Source organism: Ursus americanus, unplaced genomic scaffold (assembly GCF_024610735.1).
Source record: "Ursus americanus isolate L20-20 unplaced genomic scaffold, mUrsAme1.1.p SCAF_65, whole genome shotgun sequence".
NCBI lineage: Eukaryota > Metazoa > Chordata > Mammalia > Carnivora > Ursidae > Ursus > Ursus americanus.
Genome location: NW_028273647.1, coordinates 1148728 through 1167370, shown reverse-complemented (window position 1 = coordinate 1167370; position 18643 = coordinate 1148728). Strand labels below are relative to the sequence as shown.

The 18643-nt window shown below is 43.9% G+C and overlaps 1 protein-coding gene across 1 annotated transcript in view; it reads left to right on the top strand.

Annotated features, from left to right (window-relative positions):
• Positions 1-18643, top strand: part of LOC123803119 (uncharacterized) — a 121199-nt gene that overhangs the window by 4227 nt on the left and 98329 nt on the right. The window contains exon 3 of the mRNA XM_087860460.1: positions 14702-14799. Within this exon, the coding sequence (XP_087716586.1) occupies positions 14702-14799 (98 nt within the window). The remainder of the gene's footprint in view (positions 1-14701; positions 14800-18643) is intronic.

Below are 18643 nucleotides of genomic sequence, written 5' to 3'. Positions count from 1 at the left end.
AAGGAGGAGGAAGAGGGAAATCCTTGGGGACCTGGAGGGGGGAGAAGAGCCCTGACCCGATATGGGGACTCACTGGCCCTGCGGCAGGGAAGGGCGAGCCTCGAACCCGGATCCGGGCCAGCTCTTTCCCCGCAGCTGGCGCTCAACTTGCTGTGGCCCTGTGGTTTTTGGGGCGAAAGCCCTGGAGACCTCGTTGATTCATTGTGCCTCCAAGTTTACCTCTTCCCAACCCAGCCCCCAGCTCTGCTTCTGGCTTAGGTGGAAGAAGGACTTGTTTCTTTTTCTCTCCTTTCCTTTCTTTTCTCAGGAGGAGGAGGAGGGGTGTGTGTGTGTGTGTGTGTGTGTGTGTGTGTGTGTGTGTGTGTGTGTGTTACTTGGTTTTATTTAATTGCAGGATTTAGCTTAATGCAGTAAGGGTAAAAAAATTGTTTTTTAGTCATTTCAACAGTGTCTCATTCTTGCATAGTTAGCCTGCAGCTGGGTTTTTCGCAGTGAGACTAAGATAGTAATGTAGTAATTGTGGGAACTGGTTGAAATACGTTCAAGCTGAAGGCGGTGTAAGGATTTGGGGATCTATACTTAAGACGACCAACGCTGGGATTCTTAGATAGAATGTCAACATTTTCGTGGTTGGAAAAATAGGCCATTACTATTTGAAATGAAATACCAGAGCCTCACTCTTAATATTTTATTTGTAAAACTCATAATGGAAGCAGTCTTCTCTTGGAAATGTGTGAACTCTGGTCAGTTGTCTCATCTCTGAAAACCTGAAAGGTGGATGAAGTGATGGAAAGATACATTGCAAATTAGCATTCACCTTATTTTTGTTGAGATCCAATGTAGGTAATTTTTTCATGCCATTGTGCTTTGGAGATAATTTTTAACATCCTGCAATATTTAAACACATGAAACTTCTGAAGAAAGTTTGCGTTCCGGTGTCTTTATGAGTACGTTGTTTTCTCTTTGTGGCTGTCCTTGGAGGTGAAACACTGAATGAGCCTACCCCTCGTGTCTTGAATACGTTTGTGTGCTAAATGTTGTCGAAGCAGCAAGATCCCATGTTATACATTCTTTAAGTAATATCTTTCCGGTGATTATCATATACTCCGATTTAATAATGAAAACTGGGGAAAGATGGTTTAAAACCCATTGCTGTCTTTTAAAGGATCCCACAATCAACCTAAGACTTGAGTATATACACTGAATAAAAGGACCTACGCATTGTTCAGAGGTGATGATGCATCAAGAAGCAAGTCCTTGGATAAATAAAGACATTGAATCCAGAACTTAGTGTTTAAGGTTTGGGGCCAAGAGTCCTGGGGCAGAGCCCTACAGGAGAGAGGACTTCAGCCTCTTTTCAGGCCGGCGGTCCGCTGAAGGTGAGTCGTGATTAGGAGTGAAGCTCCATGAGTGTGATGGGGTGGAAGTGTCCGGTGAAACCAGAAGTTAGGAGCCGCAGTGAGGATCATTAGAACATTTCTCACTAACATCGTTTCTCTAGCACTCCATGCCCATTGTTGGAAATTAGAGAACTTGACACCCCAATTCTTAAAATTGGGTTCTTCAGCAAGTCACATAACTTTTCTCGCTGGGAAGTTTGAGAAATTGTCTAAATAACAATTGTATTGTTGAAGCTATCCCCTTAAAAAAATGCTGATTAGTTCCCGCAGGAAAAATTATAGTGTCTTCTGTGTACTGTGTATGTTCTATCGTGTAGTAAAGAGTCATTTTGAACATGACTCTTCTTTTTTGGATGTTAGGTTTGAGTTGCTACTTCTCTATCTCTAAAGATTTTATGGAAACCTTTTTTCCTGTATTTTTAAGTGTCTTAATTTTGAGAAAATACTTGTCTCAAGGGTAACACAGGAAAGATGAGAGTCAAAGTCTTAATATGTAAGTCTTTAACTTTTGAAAGTAAACATTTTCAGTTTAGACAGTTTTCAGCTAAAATCTTGTTTTAAATTTCAATATAATTAAAAGTTCTATCATTTGTGAAATGAGGGGGTTTTTTTGGCTTGTAAACCAGTAAAGTTTAGTTTCTGTAGTAGTTTATTTTGTCTTAAAGCTTGAGCTTAAGAACTTATTTCATTACTGTATGTCCTTACTAAAATCCCTTAAATAATTAGCAAAATATTGCTGTGGGGGTCTTTGGGAATTTTTACTGATGCCTATAGAAATTATTTAAAATGCAAATTCTGAAAACTTGGGCAAAGTAAATGACCTTATTTGAGTGAATAGTAGTAAATTCCAGGAAGTTTGTGAGTGCAGTAAGCATTCAAATCTGAAGTCGCATCTCTGTCCTTAGAAGGATCCTCGGTGGAAGAGGATGAGCGCGGTTCCAGCTCCTGTTTGGGTGTACCTGTGTTTCAGTGCCTCAGCCAGCTGCCTTAAGTAGTTGTTTTTTTATGTCTCTTCTGAAAACCATGTTTCGTAGTGGATTATTTGAACCGTTGATGGCTTTTTCTCTCTGCTAATATTTGTGCAAGGTTTGTTTTTTTTTTTCTCTTCCATTTCATGACTACCAAAAGGCAACCTAGTGTAGGAGAAGTGAAATTGCTGTCTACCACTTTGTGGCATTAATTTCTAGGAATGGTGCCAAATCTTACCATTCAGAACTACATAAATGTGTTTCTGATTATAAAGTACCAGAAGAACCCCCTCTCTTCCTGTCTTAACAGTTGTATTGTTTTTTTTTGCTAGGCTCTATCATGGAAATAAAATTCGGATAGGCATATGTAATTCAACTTTCAGGATAGGTGAGATTTTTAGCAAATGCCGTTAATTATGGTCTTATTTGCATAAATACTAATGAAATGGTTTTTAGAGGAAAGTATGAAATAGATGTTTTTGGCTGGGTGGCACTATTGCCACTTTTTAGCAGTTGAAAGCCTCCGAGAAGGGAACAAGTAGCATCATCACAGAGTTTACTTATTTGTCAGGACATGAAGGTCTTTCCTTGCAAGCTTTGTATTGAACGAAACAAATTCTGCCTAGATCTTATTGATATACATTGGCATTTACTGTAAACTCATTTTTCAGAACAAGAAAAATGACCAAAGTCATACATGTGAATGTTATCCACTGATAGGGGAGGAGATGTAATGTTACTGCTACGTGTGGGGTATTGTGTGTTGTTGGTAGGTGTCACTACCTTTTTACCGATGAATTAAATCTGGGAGATGACACGTGCCAGACCTGAAGTGATTGCTTTCATGCTTTTTCTCCTTTATTCCTCCTGAGAACCATTGATTGTGGTATTGCTATCCTCATTTTTGCAGAGGAGACACTGGAAGTTTGGAGTTCGAGGAGCTTGCCGTGGGCTTCTTGGCCCACAAGGGGTAGGTCCTTGTTGGCTGGGCCTGCTGAACTCTCTGTGCAGCTTCTAGGACCAGACAGGACTAGAGCAGCAGTAGTCTCACAGATCTGAACCCAGCCTTCCGAAGGGGGAGTGAGTAGCATGCAGGTGTAAGTACCGTGTCTGGGAGAGTTGAAATAATTATATTTTCTGTTTGAATCTGACGCTTTCATATCATGAAGCTGTGATCTGGCCAACATGGTGTAGGTAAACATTTTAATGAACATACCAAAATTGTTTAATTATTTTAAGTTAATTTAAAATCAGTTAAATACAAATATATAATGCATAGTGCAGTGATTGACGCTTCTTATTTGTTCAAGGTTGTGCTTTACACTACCTCTACATTGTTACAGAGTTTTTTCATTGGTGACTTTTTTTTGGGGGGGGGGTGTCAGTGTTTATGAATATAGTTTTGTGGGAAGCAAGGTGTAATGTGAGGGAAAAGTAAATTGTAAATTTCTCATGCAGGTTTCATCCCCTTGTAGTAAATCCTAGAATTTATAATCTCTAACACATTGCTGCTCTATAAATGTTTCTGAAGTGAATGTGCTCATTCTCGCCGATTTAGAATTTTCCATAGTGCTTTTAAGACTTGACGTACTCTGTCCTCCTTTATTTAGGGCCAGTGGACCAAAACCAAGACTCAGAAGAACCTAAAAAGTTGTATCTATGGGCTGTCTGTGCCTAGGATCTCCTTTCTGCCTCCATTTTCTATCTTAAAAGTCCTGCCATCTGGTGCTTTGGATTGTGCTGTGAATGGTAGGTGTTTGTTGGGTCTACTTGTGACCAAAGCACCATGTGTTTGTCTTTGATGGACTGAAGAAAGAGCTGAAGTGGTTTTATACATTCCATATTTGTAGTGCATTGTGTGTCTTTTTATAGAATTTAAGCAACACGAGGGCAGAAACTTTGTTTTACACACTATGGCATCCCCAGTGTCTGACACAATATTTATTGAATGAAAGAACCCAGGCTCATTCGTTGTTGGAGAACTGTTCCTGCGTCAGTCAGCAGTCCACTGTTTTTTGTTTGCCTTGGTAAAGAACCTTACTTACAAACCAGGTAGGACTTGATACCAGGGAGAACTTGGATTGTCTGTTTCTATCTTTGTCTGCTTTATTTTAGATTACAAATATCATGAAACTTGAGCTGCGGGAAAAAGGCATTTCTCTGTCCCTTTATAGTTTTCAAATGTTTTTTTCTAGAAATTAATTTTGTAGGAATTGGTCATGTGTTCGTTAGGACTCATTCTATATTCTGAAGACCTAGGAAGTTGGGATTTATAAAAGATCCTTGATGACTGGTCTAGAAGCTCTAATGTATCTTCTACTAATCAGTTGGATTCATCATGTACTTTACAAGGGTTTTACATTATGCCCTGAAACCATTTTTAAAAATGCATCTTCCCAGGGGCGCCTGGGTGGCTCAGTTGTGAAGCATCTGCCTTCGGCTCAGGGCATGATCCCAAGGTCCTGGAATCGAGCCCCACATCGGGCTCCCTGCTCCGCTGGCAGCCTGCTTCTTCCTCTCCCACTTCCCCTGCTTGTGTTACCTCTCTCGCTGGCTGTCTCTCTCTGTCAAATAAATAAATAAAATCTTAAAAAAAAAAAATCCATCTTCCTAACACTGTAATGCCAGTTCCATGACACACCGGCCTTCCGATGATCTGCTTAGAGAGTCTTTTACGTTGTTGTTCAGAGTAAACGTTTTGAGCAACAGGTCACTTACCTTCACTCAGGCAAGAAAAGTTAGTATTTGCGTAGAAAAAAGAGTTTGTTCTTCCTCAGCAAGTTCCCCTTGGTCTTGCTTATTGCGAAGGGAAACACGTGCGTGCGCACACCACAGTAAACCAGTAAACTGGTTGTTTGCAGTGGTTCTCAAAGTACAACTGCATCACCCATCACTTGGCCGGGTTAGAAATGCCTGTGCTCGTGCCCCACCTCTGACCTCCTGAATCAGACTCGGGGGGTGGGGCCCGCAGTCTGTTTGAACATGCTGTCCAGGAGCTTTTGTTGCATGCTAATGTCTGTCAACCACTACTTGAGAGTGTTTTAAGAGAAATGCAAGTCGTAGCAGGCAAAAAATCAGTCGTAAATGGCAGAGGCATGTGTTTGGCTTCTGACCACTTAGATTTGCTAGTGAGATTGCCTTCACTTCAGGACTCTTTTTCAGTATGTTTTTCAGGTTTTCTAGAGTCTTGGGAAGACCTCACAACTAATTTTGTTTAGGGATTTTGAATGTTTTATGCTGAGGTCATTAAATTCTTTTGAATCTTGGTTTGGATTTTAAATAAATGATTTTGCATTGAAATAGCAATTTGTATGGCCCCTGGACTTGTGGTTTTTGGCAGATAGCAGGAAAGTGTGTATATGTGGGTGCTCAAGGCACGTGTTCCCTGGTGGTTTTGTTTTGGTGTTGAGAGATTGGCTTGCTTATACTAGAGTCAGGATGATTTCCAAGTCTTGGGGTGACTACTAAAACGGTATTGTGTGAATTGATTCTATGCCTAGCATTAAAGTCATATCTAAATTTAATATGTATTGTTTTGCCTTTGTCCTTTAGTTTTTCCCTAAGATCAGAGCTAGATAAAAGTTAGTGTTCAAAGATGGAATTGGTGATATGCTTACTTTCTGCTATGTCTTATGCAGAGTTGGACGCACCTGAAGGCAAATAGAATATTGTGAGCTCAGGGACAGGGACTCTGTATTATCCTGTACGGATCTGTGGGTCCTTCACAGCTTCCTCCTCCTCCTATAGTGGGTTGGCCCTCAGTCATTGGTTTAATGATTGAAGAAGAGTCTGTGCTCCTGCTGAGGGGGCCTTGTGACCTTGAAGTACATGAAGTTGTTACTAAGGTAGAGAAGAGAATTAGGGACAGACGGGTGGACTTAGGTTACCATCATGTGGACGCGAAGTACAAAGGATGTTTCCACGTCCTCTTCTGGCCCCCATCAGACTGAGTCAGTGGTGCAGCCCTGTGATGGAGAAAATAAAAGGAACTTGAGCTGGTGGGAAAAAGTGATCTGCAACAGTTTCTTTCTCCTTACATTGGTCAAGTGAAGTTAAAGTTCTAGTTTATAGTCAGTTATAGACTGTGAGCCCACTAAATGTACATCAGAGCGCCTGGCCTGGAGCACCTCTCAGTGAGGGAGTCTCCTGTTGCTCCCCGCTGTGCTGGGAGGCTCCAGCCGCCCCCCAGTCTTCTCTCTAATGACTGCTTCAGCCCTGCTCTGGTCTTGTGTCAGTCGCCCCGCCCCGCCCCTTCTGGTGGTTTCTGCTGTGTTGCTGCCTTGTGGTTTTAAATAGCCTTTTCCTGGTTACAGTGAGGTTGCACATCTTTTTATACATTTACTGGCCATTCGGATGCACTGTTTTTCGAAGTGCCCATATTTTTCTATTAGGTTATTTTTAAATTGATTTGTAGACTATATATATTCAGAACACACATTCTTTGTTGGTTATGTATTTTGCTGCTGTCTCTTCCCACTTTGTCATATGCAGTTTCACTGACTCAGTGGTTTTTTTGTGTTTTTTTTTTTTTTATGAATAGAAGTTCTTAAGTTTAATTAGTGCCATTTGTCAGTCTTTTCCTTTGTAAGCTTTTTGTGTCTTTCCCTGCCCTGAGGTCATGAACTAGTTCCTCATTTATTCTCTAAATGCTTTTATACTTGTGCTTTTAACCTTTAACTTTGTAATTCTCTCAGAATTGGTTTTGGTGCATAATCTGAAGAAGGAATCCAGCTTCATTAACCTGTGGACAGGCTAGTTGTCCGAACACCGTTCATTGAAAAGAGCATCTTTCCCCCAGCGCTCTGCAGTGCCCCTTTTCTTGGAAATGAAAGGTCCGTGTGTATGTGCATCTGTTTTGGACTTTCTTGAATTCCACTGGTACTGCCCAGTTTAAGTTGCTTCAATTATTTTAGTTTTATAACAGGTCTTATTGTGGAACTCTTCCCACTTGGTTCCTTTTTAAGCATACCTTGGCCCTCCTTGACCCTTTGCAGATCTGTATCTGTTTTAGAATCCCTTGCTGACTTGCAAGGAATTTCTTCCTGCTGTTGCTTGGGATGACGTCGAACGTGATCAGTGTGTGGAGAGTCGTTTCTTGGTTTGAGTTATTACAAATAAAGCCTTTGAATAATTTTGCTCAAGTCTTCATGTGACCATCGGCTTTTGTTTTTCCTGGAAATGGTTGGGTCTAGCACTGTAATGGCTGGATCCTGTGGTAGGCCTATGTTGGCTTTTTGAGAAAGTGTCAAACTCTGTCCTGGAATGGCTGAACCATTTCACATTCCTCCCAGCTTTGTGTGAGAGTTCCAGTCACGCTGGATCGTTGGGGCAACATTTGGTATGGTTAGTCTTTTAGCTTTTCAGCCATTCCGATAGGTGTGTAATGGTTTTTCTTTGTGGTTTTGCCACCTGTGTATCTTTTGGTGTTCAAATCTTTTGCCTATTAAATTTTTTGTCTTATTGGTGGGTTCTTTATATATTCTGGATACAAGTCTTTGTCAGATGTGTGCTGTGCTTTTCTCTCATGCTATGGTTTGTTTTTGCATTCTCTCTCTCTCTTTTAAAGATTTTATTTATTTATTCGAGGTAGGGAGAGAGAGCTGGATGGGGGGAGGGGCCGAGGGAGAGGGAGCAGCGGACTCCCCGCTGAGCAGGGAGCCTGCTGCCTGCTGGACTCAATCCCAGCGCCCTGAGATCATGACCTGAGCCCAAGGCAGACACTTAACTGACTGAGTCTCCCAGGTACCCCTGGACTGTGGTTTTTCAGTGTCGTAGTTAAGAAGTTGTTGCCTAATCCTAGGTCACAAAGGTTTTCTCCTTTATTTCCCTCCATCCCCCTCTAGAAAAGTTTCAGGTTTACATTTAGGTCTGTGATTCATTTTTATATATGGTGTAGAATATTATTTGTAGGATTCTTAACTTAGTTCTGATTATTTGTAGGAGTCTATTGAGGCATAGAATGAAGATATAGCTCCTTCTGAGAGCTTTTTTTTAAATTTATTTTCTTTTTTGCTTCAACCAGTTTAAAGCAGGTTTAAGGCTTGAGGTACTTTGGACCGCCCAGTGCTGTGATTTTACTGGAGAGGTGACTCACCTCTGGTTTCTTTTATCTTGAGCTCTGTAGCCTTTAGGGCCCTGCTTCTGGAGGTAGTGTTTTTGGTTAAACACCCTAAGGGACCCAGCTTTTGATTCTTACTCCTCTTTCCCTGCATGGTTGTAAAAATGGAAGTTGAAAATTTTCAGAATTGGCAAATGACTGCAGGGCAGAGGTGGTTTCTGTGCTTGTTCATCTCTTTGGGTTCCTGATTTCACTTTAATTTTGGCCTGTTCTTTCCTTATTGTCTTGTCAGTTTCTGGTTGATTTTAAGATTTTAAAGTATTCTGTCCATCTTTTTTAGTCTTTTTCAGGGGAATGATTGGGCCAGATAACATAGCCTGTAGTTAAGGATACAGGGAAAATTGTGTTTTATTTCACTGCAGTGTTTGGAGTCTAGACTTGGATCTGTGTCTCCTGTAGTCGTTGCTAGCCATGTGTGGCTATTTAAATTAAAATTAAATAAAATGAAAAGTTCTGTTTGACAGTGACACTAGCCCCAGTTTGGGTGCTCAGTATGCAGGTGTGGCTAGTGGCTACCACCTCGGACAGTGCAGAGATGGGACATTTTCATCGTCATGGAGCGTTCTCTTACACAGTGCTGGCCGGACTCTTGACTTTTTCCGAAGTCTGCCTAGAGCAGGCACAGCTAGACAGAGGATTGAGCCTCTTTGACAGGCGTATCATGGAGCCTGTCTCTAAGGTGGTGTGGGTTCTCAGACTGGTATAGGTGGGATCATGGGAGGCTGTGGTGCACTGAGTAGAAAACCACTAAGTACTGATATTTAATTTACAAATACCTGCCTAGTGCTTCCTTAGGGTGTCTGTTTCTTTCTTTTTTCTTTAATTTACAAAAAGTAGCAGTAATTTAAAAATTATCAAAATTAAATAGCGAGTCAAAAATTAAATTTTACCCTTAGCTAAAGTCTCAGGTATTAGTAATCAAAGATGTCTAGGTATCGTAGTTTGTGTAGAGACGCAGGTCTTTTTAGTAGAAAGAGCATCTTAACTAGGAAACAGGAGGTTGAGGTACAAATCCTGGTGCGTTGCCTTTAGTCACGTGACTTCTGATACTGTCTATATTAACTCTAGTATCTGTGATCTTTGAAGCTCTGCGTGCAGTTACTATGTGGGATGGTGTACACATGTAAAGTGCCAGGACAGTTGACCCCTGAACAGTGCGGGCCGCCGGACCCTTCCCCATAGTTGAGAATCGGCAGTTAGCACATATTTTGTATGTGTATCATATACTGTATTATAAAAAGGTAAGTTAGAGAAAAGAGGATGTTGAGAAAATTATGAGAAACTACATTTACTATGCGGCATGTATCAAAAAAAATCTGTGTATACGTGGACCCAGTTGTTGAGGCGTCAACAGTATTAAATACCTGTCTTGTGCCTGGTGTAGTGTCAGCCCCCGGGGGCACAGACAGGAGGGGAGTGAGGCAGTCAGCGTGCAGTGTGATGCCTACAGTGATAGTGCCAGAGCAGAGTGCTCTGAGGACCTGGAGGGCATGTCCCCGTCACGGTCACGCTCAGAGGTCAGCAAACTTTCTCTGTTAAAGGTCAGATAGTAAACATTTCAGGCTTTGTAGGCCACATAGGGCCTGTCACATAGCTGCCTTTTTTTTTTTTTTAAACAACCTTTAAAAGGGTAAAAACCTTGATTAGCCCAGAACCATACAGAAACTGGCTGTGGACCAGATGCCGTGACCTCTGCAGGTCTGGCTGTCTGCAGGGATCTGTAGAAAGAGAGTGGAAGGTGGGAAGCAGGCAGGGCCTCGTGGAGGACATGCCCGCTCTAAAGGTGCAGAGGCGGGAGAGGCTGGGGTCTGTGAGACTGGATGTTTTTACTAGTGTTTAGGAGTACAGAAAGGGTTGGGTCGAGAAGGAGGTAGGGTTGATACTATTGACAAGATCAGAGCAGCGTGTGGTTGATTCTGATGGGAGCAGATTCCTATGACAAGCGGGTGGTTAACTAGTACAAGGGTCGGTCAAGGAGGTGTTGCAGTCATGCGCTTCAGAAGGGAGAGGAGGGCTTTTAAAGAGCAAATGGTACTCACCTGCTGCAGGCACTGGGGCTTTTTGACCTTCACTTTGGTTTTATTTAATAGTGCTTTAAATATTTGTCTGGGATGGCGGTGCTGAGGCTGCGGAACTTAGGCTGTCGTTGTCCCCAGAATCTTGCTGTTTGGGTGGAGGAAGACACTGAGAGGCCCGATTTAACATCCGCTCTAGTTTGTTGCACAGGAAGCTCCACCACCGCAGAGTCCTGCGTCTCTCTCGTCTATTGCCTTGTGTCCTGGGGCCTGGGGCCGTGCATGGCATTTGTCAGCCACTCCACAGATACTGGTGTCATGTGAAGGCGTGCTGAGGGGGACAGGAGAGAGGTGTCTCACCTGGGGGAAGGGCACGGCTCCCACCGCACATGCGTCCAGGTCATCCCGGGGAAGAAGGTCCAGGTGGAGGAGGTGTCGAGGAGGGCACAGGTTGTTCTGTACACCGAAAATGGCTTAATGTTGCTGCTTTGTAGGATTCACGGGAGATAGCATGACAGTCAGACTGCGCTTGATCATTCAGGGACCGACAGGTCATATCAAGGAGTTGGGATTTCCTCTTCTTCAAAAGGAGTAATTCTAAAGTACTAGAAACCAGGTGTCCTGATACCCAAGCCGGCACCCTTTTCATATTACACAATGCGTACAATGTCAAGCAAGTGTCATCAGGTCTTGGGTTCCATATCCATTAGTGATAGCCGGACTATTAAAGTTCTGTAAGCCCCTGGTGAACTTTTCATCTTTTGGGGAGAGTGAGGATATAGGAGAAATATTTGTTTTCTCAGGTGTGAAAAAAAGTTGAAACTCTTTAAATTTAAAGGCAAGCAAGGTCCATATGTCTTTGAATTCTAGTTCTCCGGAAGGATAGCAGGTATGTGTAGTAGATACTCAGTACCCGAATAAATGCAAAAAAATACAAAAACCCTTTGCTTTTGTGTATACTCTTGTAGCAGGCGTTGTACTGGACTCTGCAGGGTGATAACTGGATGAGAAATGATCCTCTCCAAAAGGTCTTTGCAGCCGAGGGAGGGAGACAGAGAAGTCAGTCAGTGATGATGGTACAGTGGGTAAGTCCTGTGATAGAGGTGCGCCCAGAGCATTATGACGGGTACTTATCTTTCTTCAGTCCCCCACTTTTTTTTTTTTTTTTTAAGATTTTATTTATTTATTCGACAGAGACAGAGACAGCCAGCGAGAGAGGGAACACAAGCAGGGGGAGTGGGAGAGGAAGAAGCAGGCTCCCAGCGGAGGAGCCTGATGTGGGGCTCGATCCCATAACACCGGGATCACGCCCTGAGCTGAAGGCAGACACTTAACCACTGTGCCACCCAGATGCCCCATCAGTCCCCCACATTCTTAACCCTTTTTATACCTATTGTAATTTACCCCCTACCCCAGACCTATTTTCCCCATACCTTCCAGTAGCCTCTTAGTAATTTTTCTTCATGGTCATACAGACTCATCTCTTCTTCACGTTTGATTTCTGGCAGACAGTTTCCTGGAGATCTCTGTTCTGTTCTTTTCCGAGCTGCTTGCTCCTTCGGTCTTTTATTGTGTTGTCCCTGGATGTTCCTTTGTTCTCATCGTTTGGCTTTTGTCCACAGTTGGATTTTATGTTTGTGGCAACTCTTGTCTTTGTCTTTCTTCACTGACTTCTTCCTTTTGGTGGCGTTAATTACTTTAAAAAGATAGTACAGTGTTTTTGGACAAGTTGAAGACAGCCTTCAGCATTCCCTCCTCTTGAGCAACACTGCTCCGGCTTGGACTTGTTTCTCTCTCTCCTGGTGCACAGCCACCATTCTGGAATCTCCCTTCATCGTCGTCCTGGGGATTCCCTTATCCCTTCTGATGGAAGCTCATGCCTTGCTCATTTTTTGTTGATGCTCGTGTTTTGGTGGAAGACTTTCTCCAGGGGCTTTCTGACATAGGATGCTTAGGAGGCAAACCTTTTGGGACCATGCATGATTGAAACTTGATTGATGGTTTCGCTGGGTATAGAGTTCTGTATTGGAATTCATTTTTGTTCATAAATTCAAAGATTGCTCCATTGCCTTCTTGTTTTCATGTTACTGTTTTAGAATTCAGAAGCTATTCTCATTTTTCCTTCGTATGTAACTTGTTTCCCCTCCCATCTTTAGAAGCTTGTAGGAGTTTTACAATTTGTCCAAGTCTTTTGAAATGTCGTGATGGTGTACCTTGTGTGGGTCGGTTTTCATCCACTGTGCTGCATATTCAGCGGGTCCCTTCATTCTGGTAACTGGGAGTTTTCAGTTCTGGGAATACTCTTTGGCATTACTGTGCTGAGGTTTTCTCTCTTGCTTTTCCTTATTTTGTTTTCCTGGAAGTCTTATTATCCGGAACTTGGCTGTCCTGGGCAAAGGTTGTAATTATCTTAATACCTTTTTCTTCTTCTTCTTCTTCTTCCTTCCTTTGCTCCTCCTTTTCTGCCTTTTTTTTGGGGGGGGTTCTTTTTATTCTCTGTTCAGGGAGATGACTTCAGTTTGACTTAACTTTTCTTTAGTTTATTATTTCTGATTTCAGAAAGGTTCTTTAGATTTCCAAGAGCTCTTTTTCTATTTTTCTAGAAGGACATCCTGTTTTTCTTTATTGATTGCAGTGTTGTCTTACCTCTATATTATTGATAGTTTGTATAGTCTCTGTTTCTTTTAGGTTGTTTCCTTCCTTCTCCTGTCTGACGTGGTGGGGCCCTTTGACTTTTATATCAGGGTATTCTGGGTGGGCCATGTGTTGGGGGTCCCCAGGGTTAGTATCTTTATATCTGTCTTTTGGAGCTGATCAGATTCCCCAGAAATATTCTCCAGTCTCTTTCCGGCACAATTCTGACTTCAGATTCTGGAAGCCAGCGGTGTGCGTGTGTGGTCTGTTGTAGGAGAGCTGGAGAATTCACTGTTCACTGTATGTACGGTCATTAAGTCCAGCTCTGTTCAGTGCAGCTGGGCAGGGTGACTTCAGTCCATAGACGCCTCTACTTTTCCGGGGAATGCCCCCTCCCATCTTCTTTCAGAGTGAGGGGGCGTCACGTTGTGCCTGGTGTTGAGGTTCTGGTTTCAGCTTCCATGGCCTTCCCCGGCTCCTCTGTATTTGGGGCTATGCCTTCTTTACCCCCGTTCTGTCTACACTGCTGCTGCCACTTCTGGTCTTCTAGGACACTGCTGTGCAAGTGGAAGTGGTTCCCGTGTGTTCCACTGCTGAATTAGGACCTGGCTTTCTTGGGCCTGCTGCCTCCTTTACTCTACTTCAGTCTGTTATAGTTTCTGTCTCCTCCAGGTTTCTTCTTTTTACTTTTTTGTTTGGGTCTCAATCTTCCATGTTAGAAGATTTCCTCAGTACTTCAAAAATCTTGGCTTTTTTCTCCTTTCAGTTCTCCCTGTGCTGTTTCAAACATTTTAAAAAAAGATTTTATTTATTTACTTATTTGAGGGAGTGAGTGTATGCATAGGAGAGAGAGCAGAGAGCACAAACGGGGAGGGGCAGAGGGAGAGGGAGAAGCAGACTCCCTGTTGAGCAGGGAGCCTGACCTGGGGCTCCATCCCTGGACCCTGGGATCATGACCTGAGCTGAAGGCAGATGCTTAACAGACTGAGCCACCCAGGCGCCCCTGTTTAGAACATTTTTAAAAAATATCTCTTTAGTATAGTTTTGATGGAAGGCAGTGGAACAGATGTCTATACTCTGTCATTGTATCGTGCACTTATTAGCCAACCACACCCTGTTAATTTATGATTTTTGATATGTTTGAATAGTTTCCAGTTGCTTCACATGTATTTCTTTTCTTTTTTTTTTTTAAGATTTTATTTATTTATTTGACAGAGAGAGATACCAGTGAGAGAGGAGACACAGGCAGGGGGAGTGGGAGAGGAAGAAGCAGGCTCCCAGCGTAGGAGCCTGATGTGGGGCTCGATCCCAGGACTCTGGGATCACGCCCTGAGCCGAAGGCACACGCTTAACGACTGAGCCACCCAGGCGCTCCTTCCTGTGTGTTTCTTAAGTAGAAATAGGTTTGAAGACAGGGTCGTGGTGCCCTCTTCTCACCCCTCATCCCAGGCGTTGCCCAGTAGGCTTGCGTGGGAGGTGATGGAACTGGCTGAGGGGTGAGTTCAGTAGAGCTTCAAGAAGTGAAAGGAAGGGGGTTTTAATGCGCATGTTGTCTCTCCTTGTCAGGTTCTCTGAGGACTATGGAAAGAGGAAAGAGAAACCGGGAGCATTTCCTTTAAACCCACGTTTGATTTCTTCACAGAGTTACCGTGGCCTTCAGAACTGTGAGTATAATTCTCTTGCTACATTTGTGTTTTGGTTTTTCCTTTTGTTTTGATTTTTCTTTCATCTGTCTTAAGGTTTCTTTGACATATACTAGAAACAAATAAAAGCTAGTTGATTTTGCAGAGTAGGTGAGGGAAGAAATATTAGTTGTTTAGTGCCTTTTATGTGTGGAGAGAGGCAGGCAGGATGACAGTCCTGTCCCTGATAGTTGTGACAGTAGCAGCATGTGCCCTAGAAGAGTGCCCCAACAGGGTCAGCACTGGGCCATCCAGCTCCTCAGTGAGTCTCTGGCAGTAATCCCCTGAATGAGGCTACCCTTTGTCCCTGGTTCACATTTGCATAACTGAAACAGAGGTTAAAGGTTACTAAGTTAGTAAAAAGCAAAGCTGGGATTCAGACTCAGTCTGGCTTCGGAGCGTGTGCTTTTTACTTGTGTTTTATTCTTATGGGCTGTGGATTCAGATGTTGGCTTGGCTGCTTACTTACTAACTTCACTAACTACCGAAACCTAGCTTTCTCTCCATGAGAACTCTTCACTGACTACTTTTTTTTTTTTTTTTAAGATCTTATTTATTTATTTGACAGAGATAGAGACAGCCGGGAGAGAGGGAACACAAGCAGGGGGACTGGGAGAGGAAGAAGCAGGCTCATAGCGGAGGAGCCTGACTTGGGGCTCGATCCCATAAAGCCGGGATCACGCCTTGAGCCGAAGGCAGACGCTTAACCGCTGTGCCACCCAGGCGCCCCTCTTCACTGACTACTTAAACCTAGCTCTTTCCTCTGACAAAGGGTGCTGGTGATGTGACCGCTCTCCCAGGGTTGTGGTGAAGATGCCATAAGAAATGTGAAATGTGCTCAGCATTCACAAATGTTAGCAATTGCTATTCGGTGGCAGTTCCCCCACTTTAATGAGAGGAAAACTAAGCCCCAGAGATTGGGTTATTTGTGATTTGTTCATTTGTAACCTTGGCACTTGTGCTGCACTCCACAGTTGGGAGGTTATAGAGTTGAGATTCTATTCCAGTTTGTCTTATTTCCAAAGACTGCTCTTTCTGGTAGGCCTAGTGGTAAATCGAGGACAGATCGTTGATAGAAGATTCATCAATCTGTCTTGTGGTATTAGCATTGGTAAGATTTTAGCAATACATTGCTTTGGTGTAAAAGCCCCATAAACTTAGACTTCATGGATTCAGAATTCAGAATCATTATAATTACGTTGAATTTGACTTTGGCAAGTGTGTTTGTCTTAGATGTCCAAGGGGCAGGACCCTGGATTGTTTTTCCATTTCCTTCTGGGGGTCAGTTCACTTTCCTCCTTTGTTCTCCTTTCTCCCCCAAACCCACTTTTGTTTCTGCCAGGATTAGGTATTAGGGAAGGGAAGGGAAATTGTGTCACGAAGTTTCAGTTTCCAAGTAAGGCCTGGAAGTCTTGCTCCTTTTCTCTGATTCCTTCTACCCTTTCTTGGCTACGAGAGGCACCTGTTCTGTGTGCTGTGCCAGGTGTGACTCTGCTGTCTTTTGGAGAAGGCCATGCCCAGCTGTTTACATCCCTTGTCTCCTCCCCACCCTCCCTGCACATTTCGATGTTTCTTCCTGTAACAGTGGGCTATATTTATTGGGTACAAGTCTGTTTCTGCATCTTTAAGGGCAAAGATTTTGTTATTTTGTTTCTGCATGTTTTCTGCTTGACCCATGGGTAGTTTTCACTAAATGCTGGATGAAGTAGTGTTTAATGCTTGCCACAAAATAAGTTCTCTTTTCTTAGTGGATCCAAACAAGAGGGAGAATATCAAGTATAACTTTTCATCAGCATTAGCTATTAAAAATCGTTCGTCATGGTAGAGCCCAAGACAGTTTCATATTTAGCAGAAATTACACAAAATTTTTCTTCTTAATGTGATGTGCAGCGGAACAAAGGCCTGACAGTGAACTGAGAGCCCGTTCTTGGCTCACTGGAACTTTGAGCACCGGGATATAATCTGCTGCTTCTAGTTTGGCCCTCCCCTCCCCTCCCCTCCCCCCCGTTTGAAAATATGTAAACCCAGGAAAAATACCTTATAACCAGTGTTTCTATAATTGTTTCCCCCAATTCTGGACAACTGGTGAGGCCACACGAGTAAGCCTGGCTTTGTACAGCATCGACTTAATGGTGTTCCTCTGAGATCCGGGTCCCTTGATGTACCTGAGTGCCCTGGTCCACTTGAGCCCCTGCAGGATGGATCAGGTTCTTGGTTCTTGATTTGTTTTGGGGTGTTGCATTCTTAAGGCAGAACTTGGGATGGAGGTGTTTTACAATCAGAATTCTAGGAAAGCAAAGCAAAGTTTTGGAGGAGTTGAATTGCTGAAATATGTATGGAGATTATTTTCAGGGTTAATGGGGTGTGGGGAGGCAGTAGACAGAAAGGAAGGTTGCCCGGAGACCCATCTGAAACCCCCCATTTGGTGAATAAAGATAGGTTATTTAGCGTCAGGGCAGCTGAGAACAATTGACATAGATTGAACTGTGAGGTTCTGGGGCTGTTTGTCCAAACAAAGAGTCGCTAGGGTAAGGCGGTGCTGGCTGTCGGCTCCAGAGGGCAGCTGTCCCTCCCTCAGTGTTGAGCCCTGAGATTCGGCTGAGGTTTGAAAGGCTAGTGTGTTGGGAATAGACACTGGTGGTGGGGGTTGGAGGGTGGGGGAGAGTAGAGGACAACCAGGAGATTGTCGGCACGCTGTTCAGGGAACCAGGTGAGCGGCAGCGGAGGCTGGGATTGGAGCAGGAAAACTGGAGGTGGTGAGAAGCAGTTGGGCCTTGGATGTATTTCAAAGGTAGAAGCAGTAGGATTTGCTGACAGATTGGATAAGGGGTGTGAGGGCAAAGGGAGGAGTTGAGTTGACTAGAAGGCTCTTGGCCTGGGCAACTAGATGGGGGGAAGGCTGTGGGTGGAACTTAGTTTAGAGGGGCAGATGGGGAGCTCACTGTAGGCATTTTAAGTTTGTGATTCTGTTCGGGATCCAAGTAGAGATGTCATGTAGGCAGTTGTAAATAGGCATTTGGAGCTTGGAAGAGAAGTCTGAGCTGGAAGTGGCCATGAAAACGCAGTGACACTCTGTGGTCACCGAGGGAGTGAGCACAGAGAAGACAAGCAAGCCTGAGCCTCGGGTCACGCTGCCATCGAGTGCTCAAGGACGAACATGAGCAGTGTTTGGCACAGAGCAGGTGTGAAGAAGACCACAAGCACTGGCACCATGGGAAGAAGGGAAGAAGTGTCCAGGAGGAGGATGTGATCAACTCTCTGAAGTGTCAGGAAAGGTCATGATGAGGACTGAGGTTTGGCCTTCGGGTTTGGCGACTTGGAGGACACTCTGGCAAGTGCTCGGCGCAGTGTGGGGGCGTGGTCAGAATGAAAGCCCGCCTGGACGGTGGTGTGAAGGGGGAGAGGGTAGTGAGAGATTGCATCTGGGTGACTTAGGTCCAGGGTGTACGGTCATCCTCACACTTACTCACCGTCTGGGTGCTGAGCAACGCAGCCGGGTCCCTGAGGTCCGTGGTGGTGTCTTCATGTCACGGGCGGGGAAAGGTCAGGTTCAGAGCTTACAGTAGCTTTCTCAAGAGTACGGAGCCGGCAGGCTGACGCCAGGTCTCAGGCCATGCACGCTGTCCTCAGCTGCCCTGTGTCCTGAGGGTGGAGAGACACTGTTGAAGGGGGGAAGGGGGTAGTGTGGTTGAAAAGTTGTAGGAAAACACTTATGTCCTGCTGGAAGTGCTTCTGTTTAGGATTCTTTCTTTTTCTTACTTAGAAATTTCACTTCTATCAGAGGGTGGTACGTGCATGTGTTCAAAAGTAAAACAGTGTTGAATGG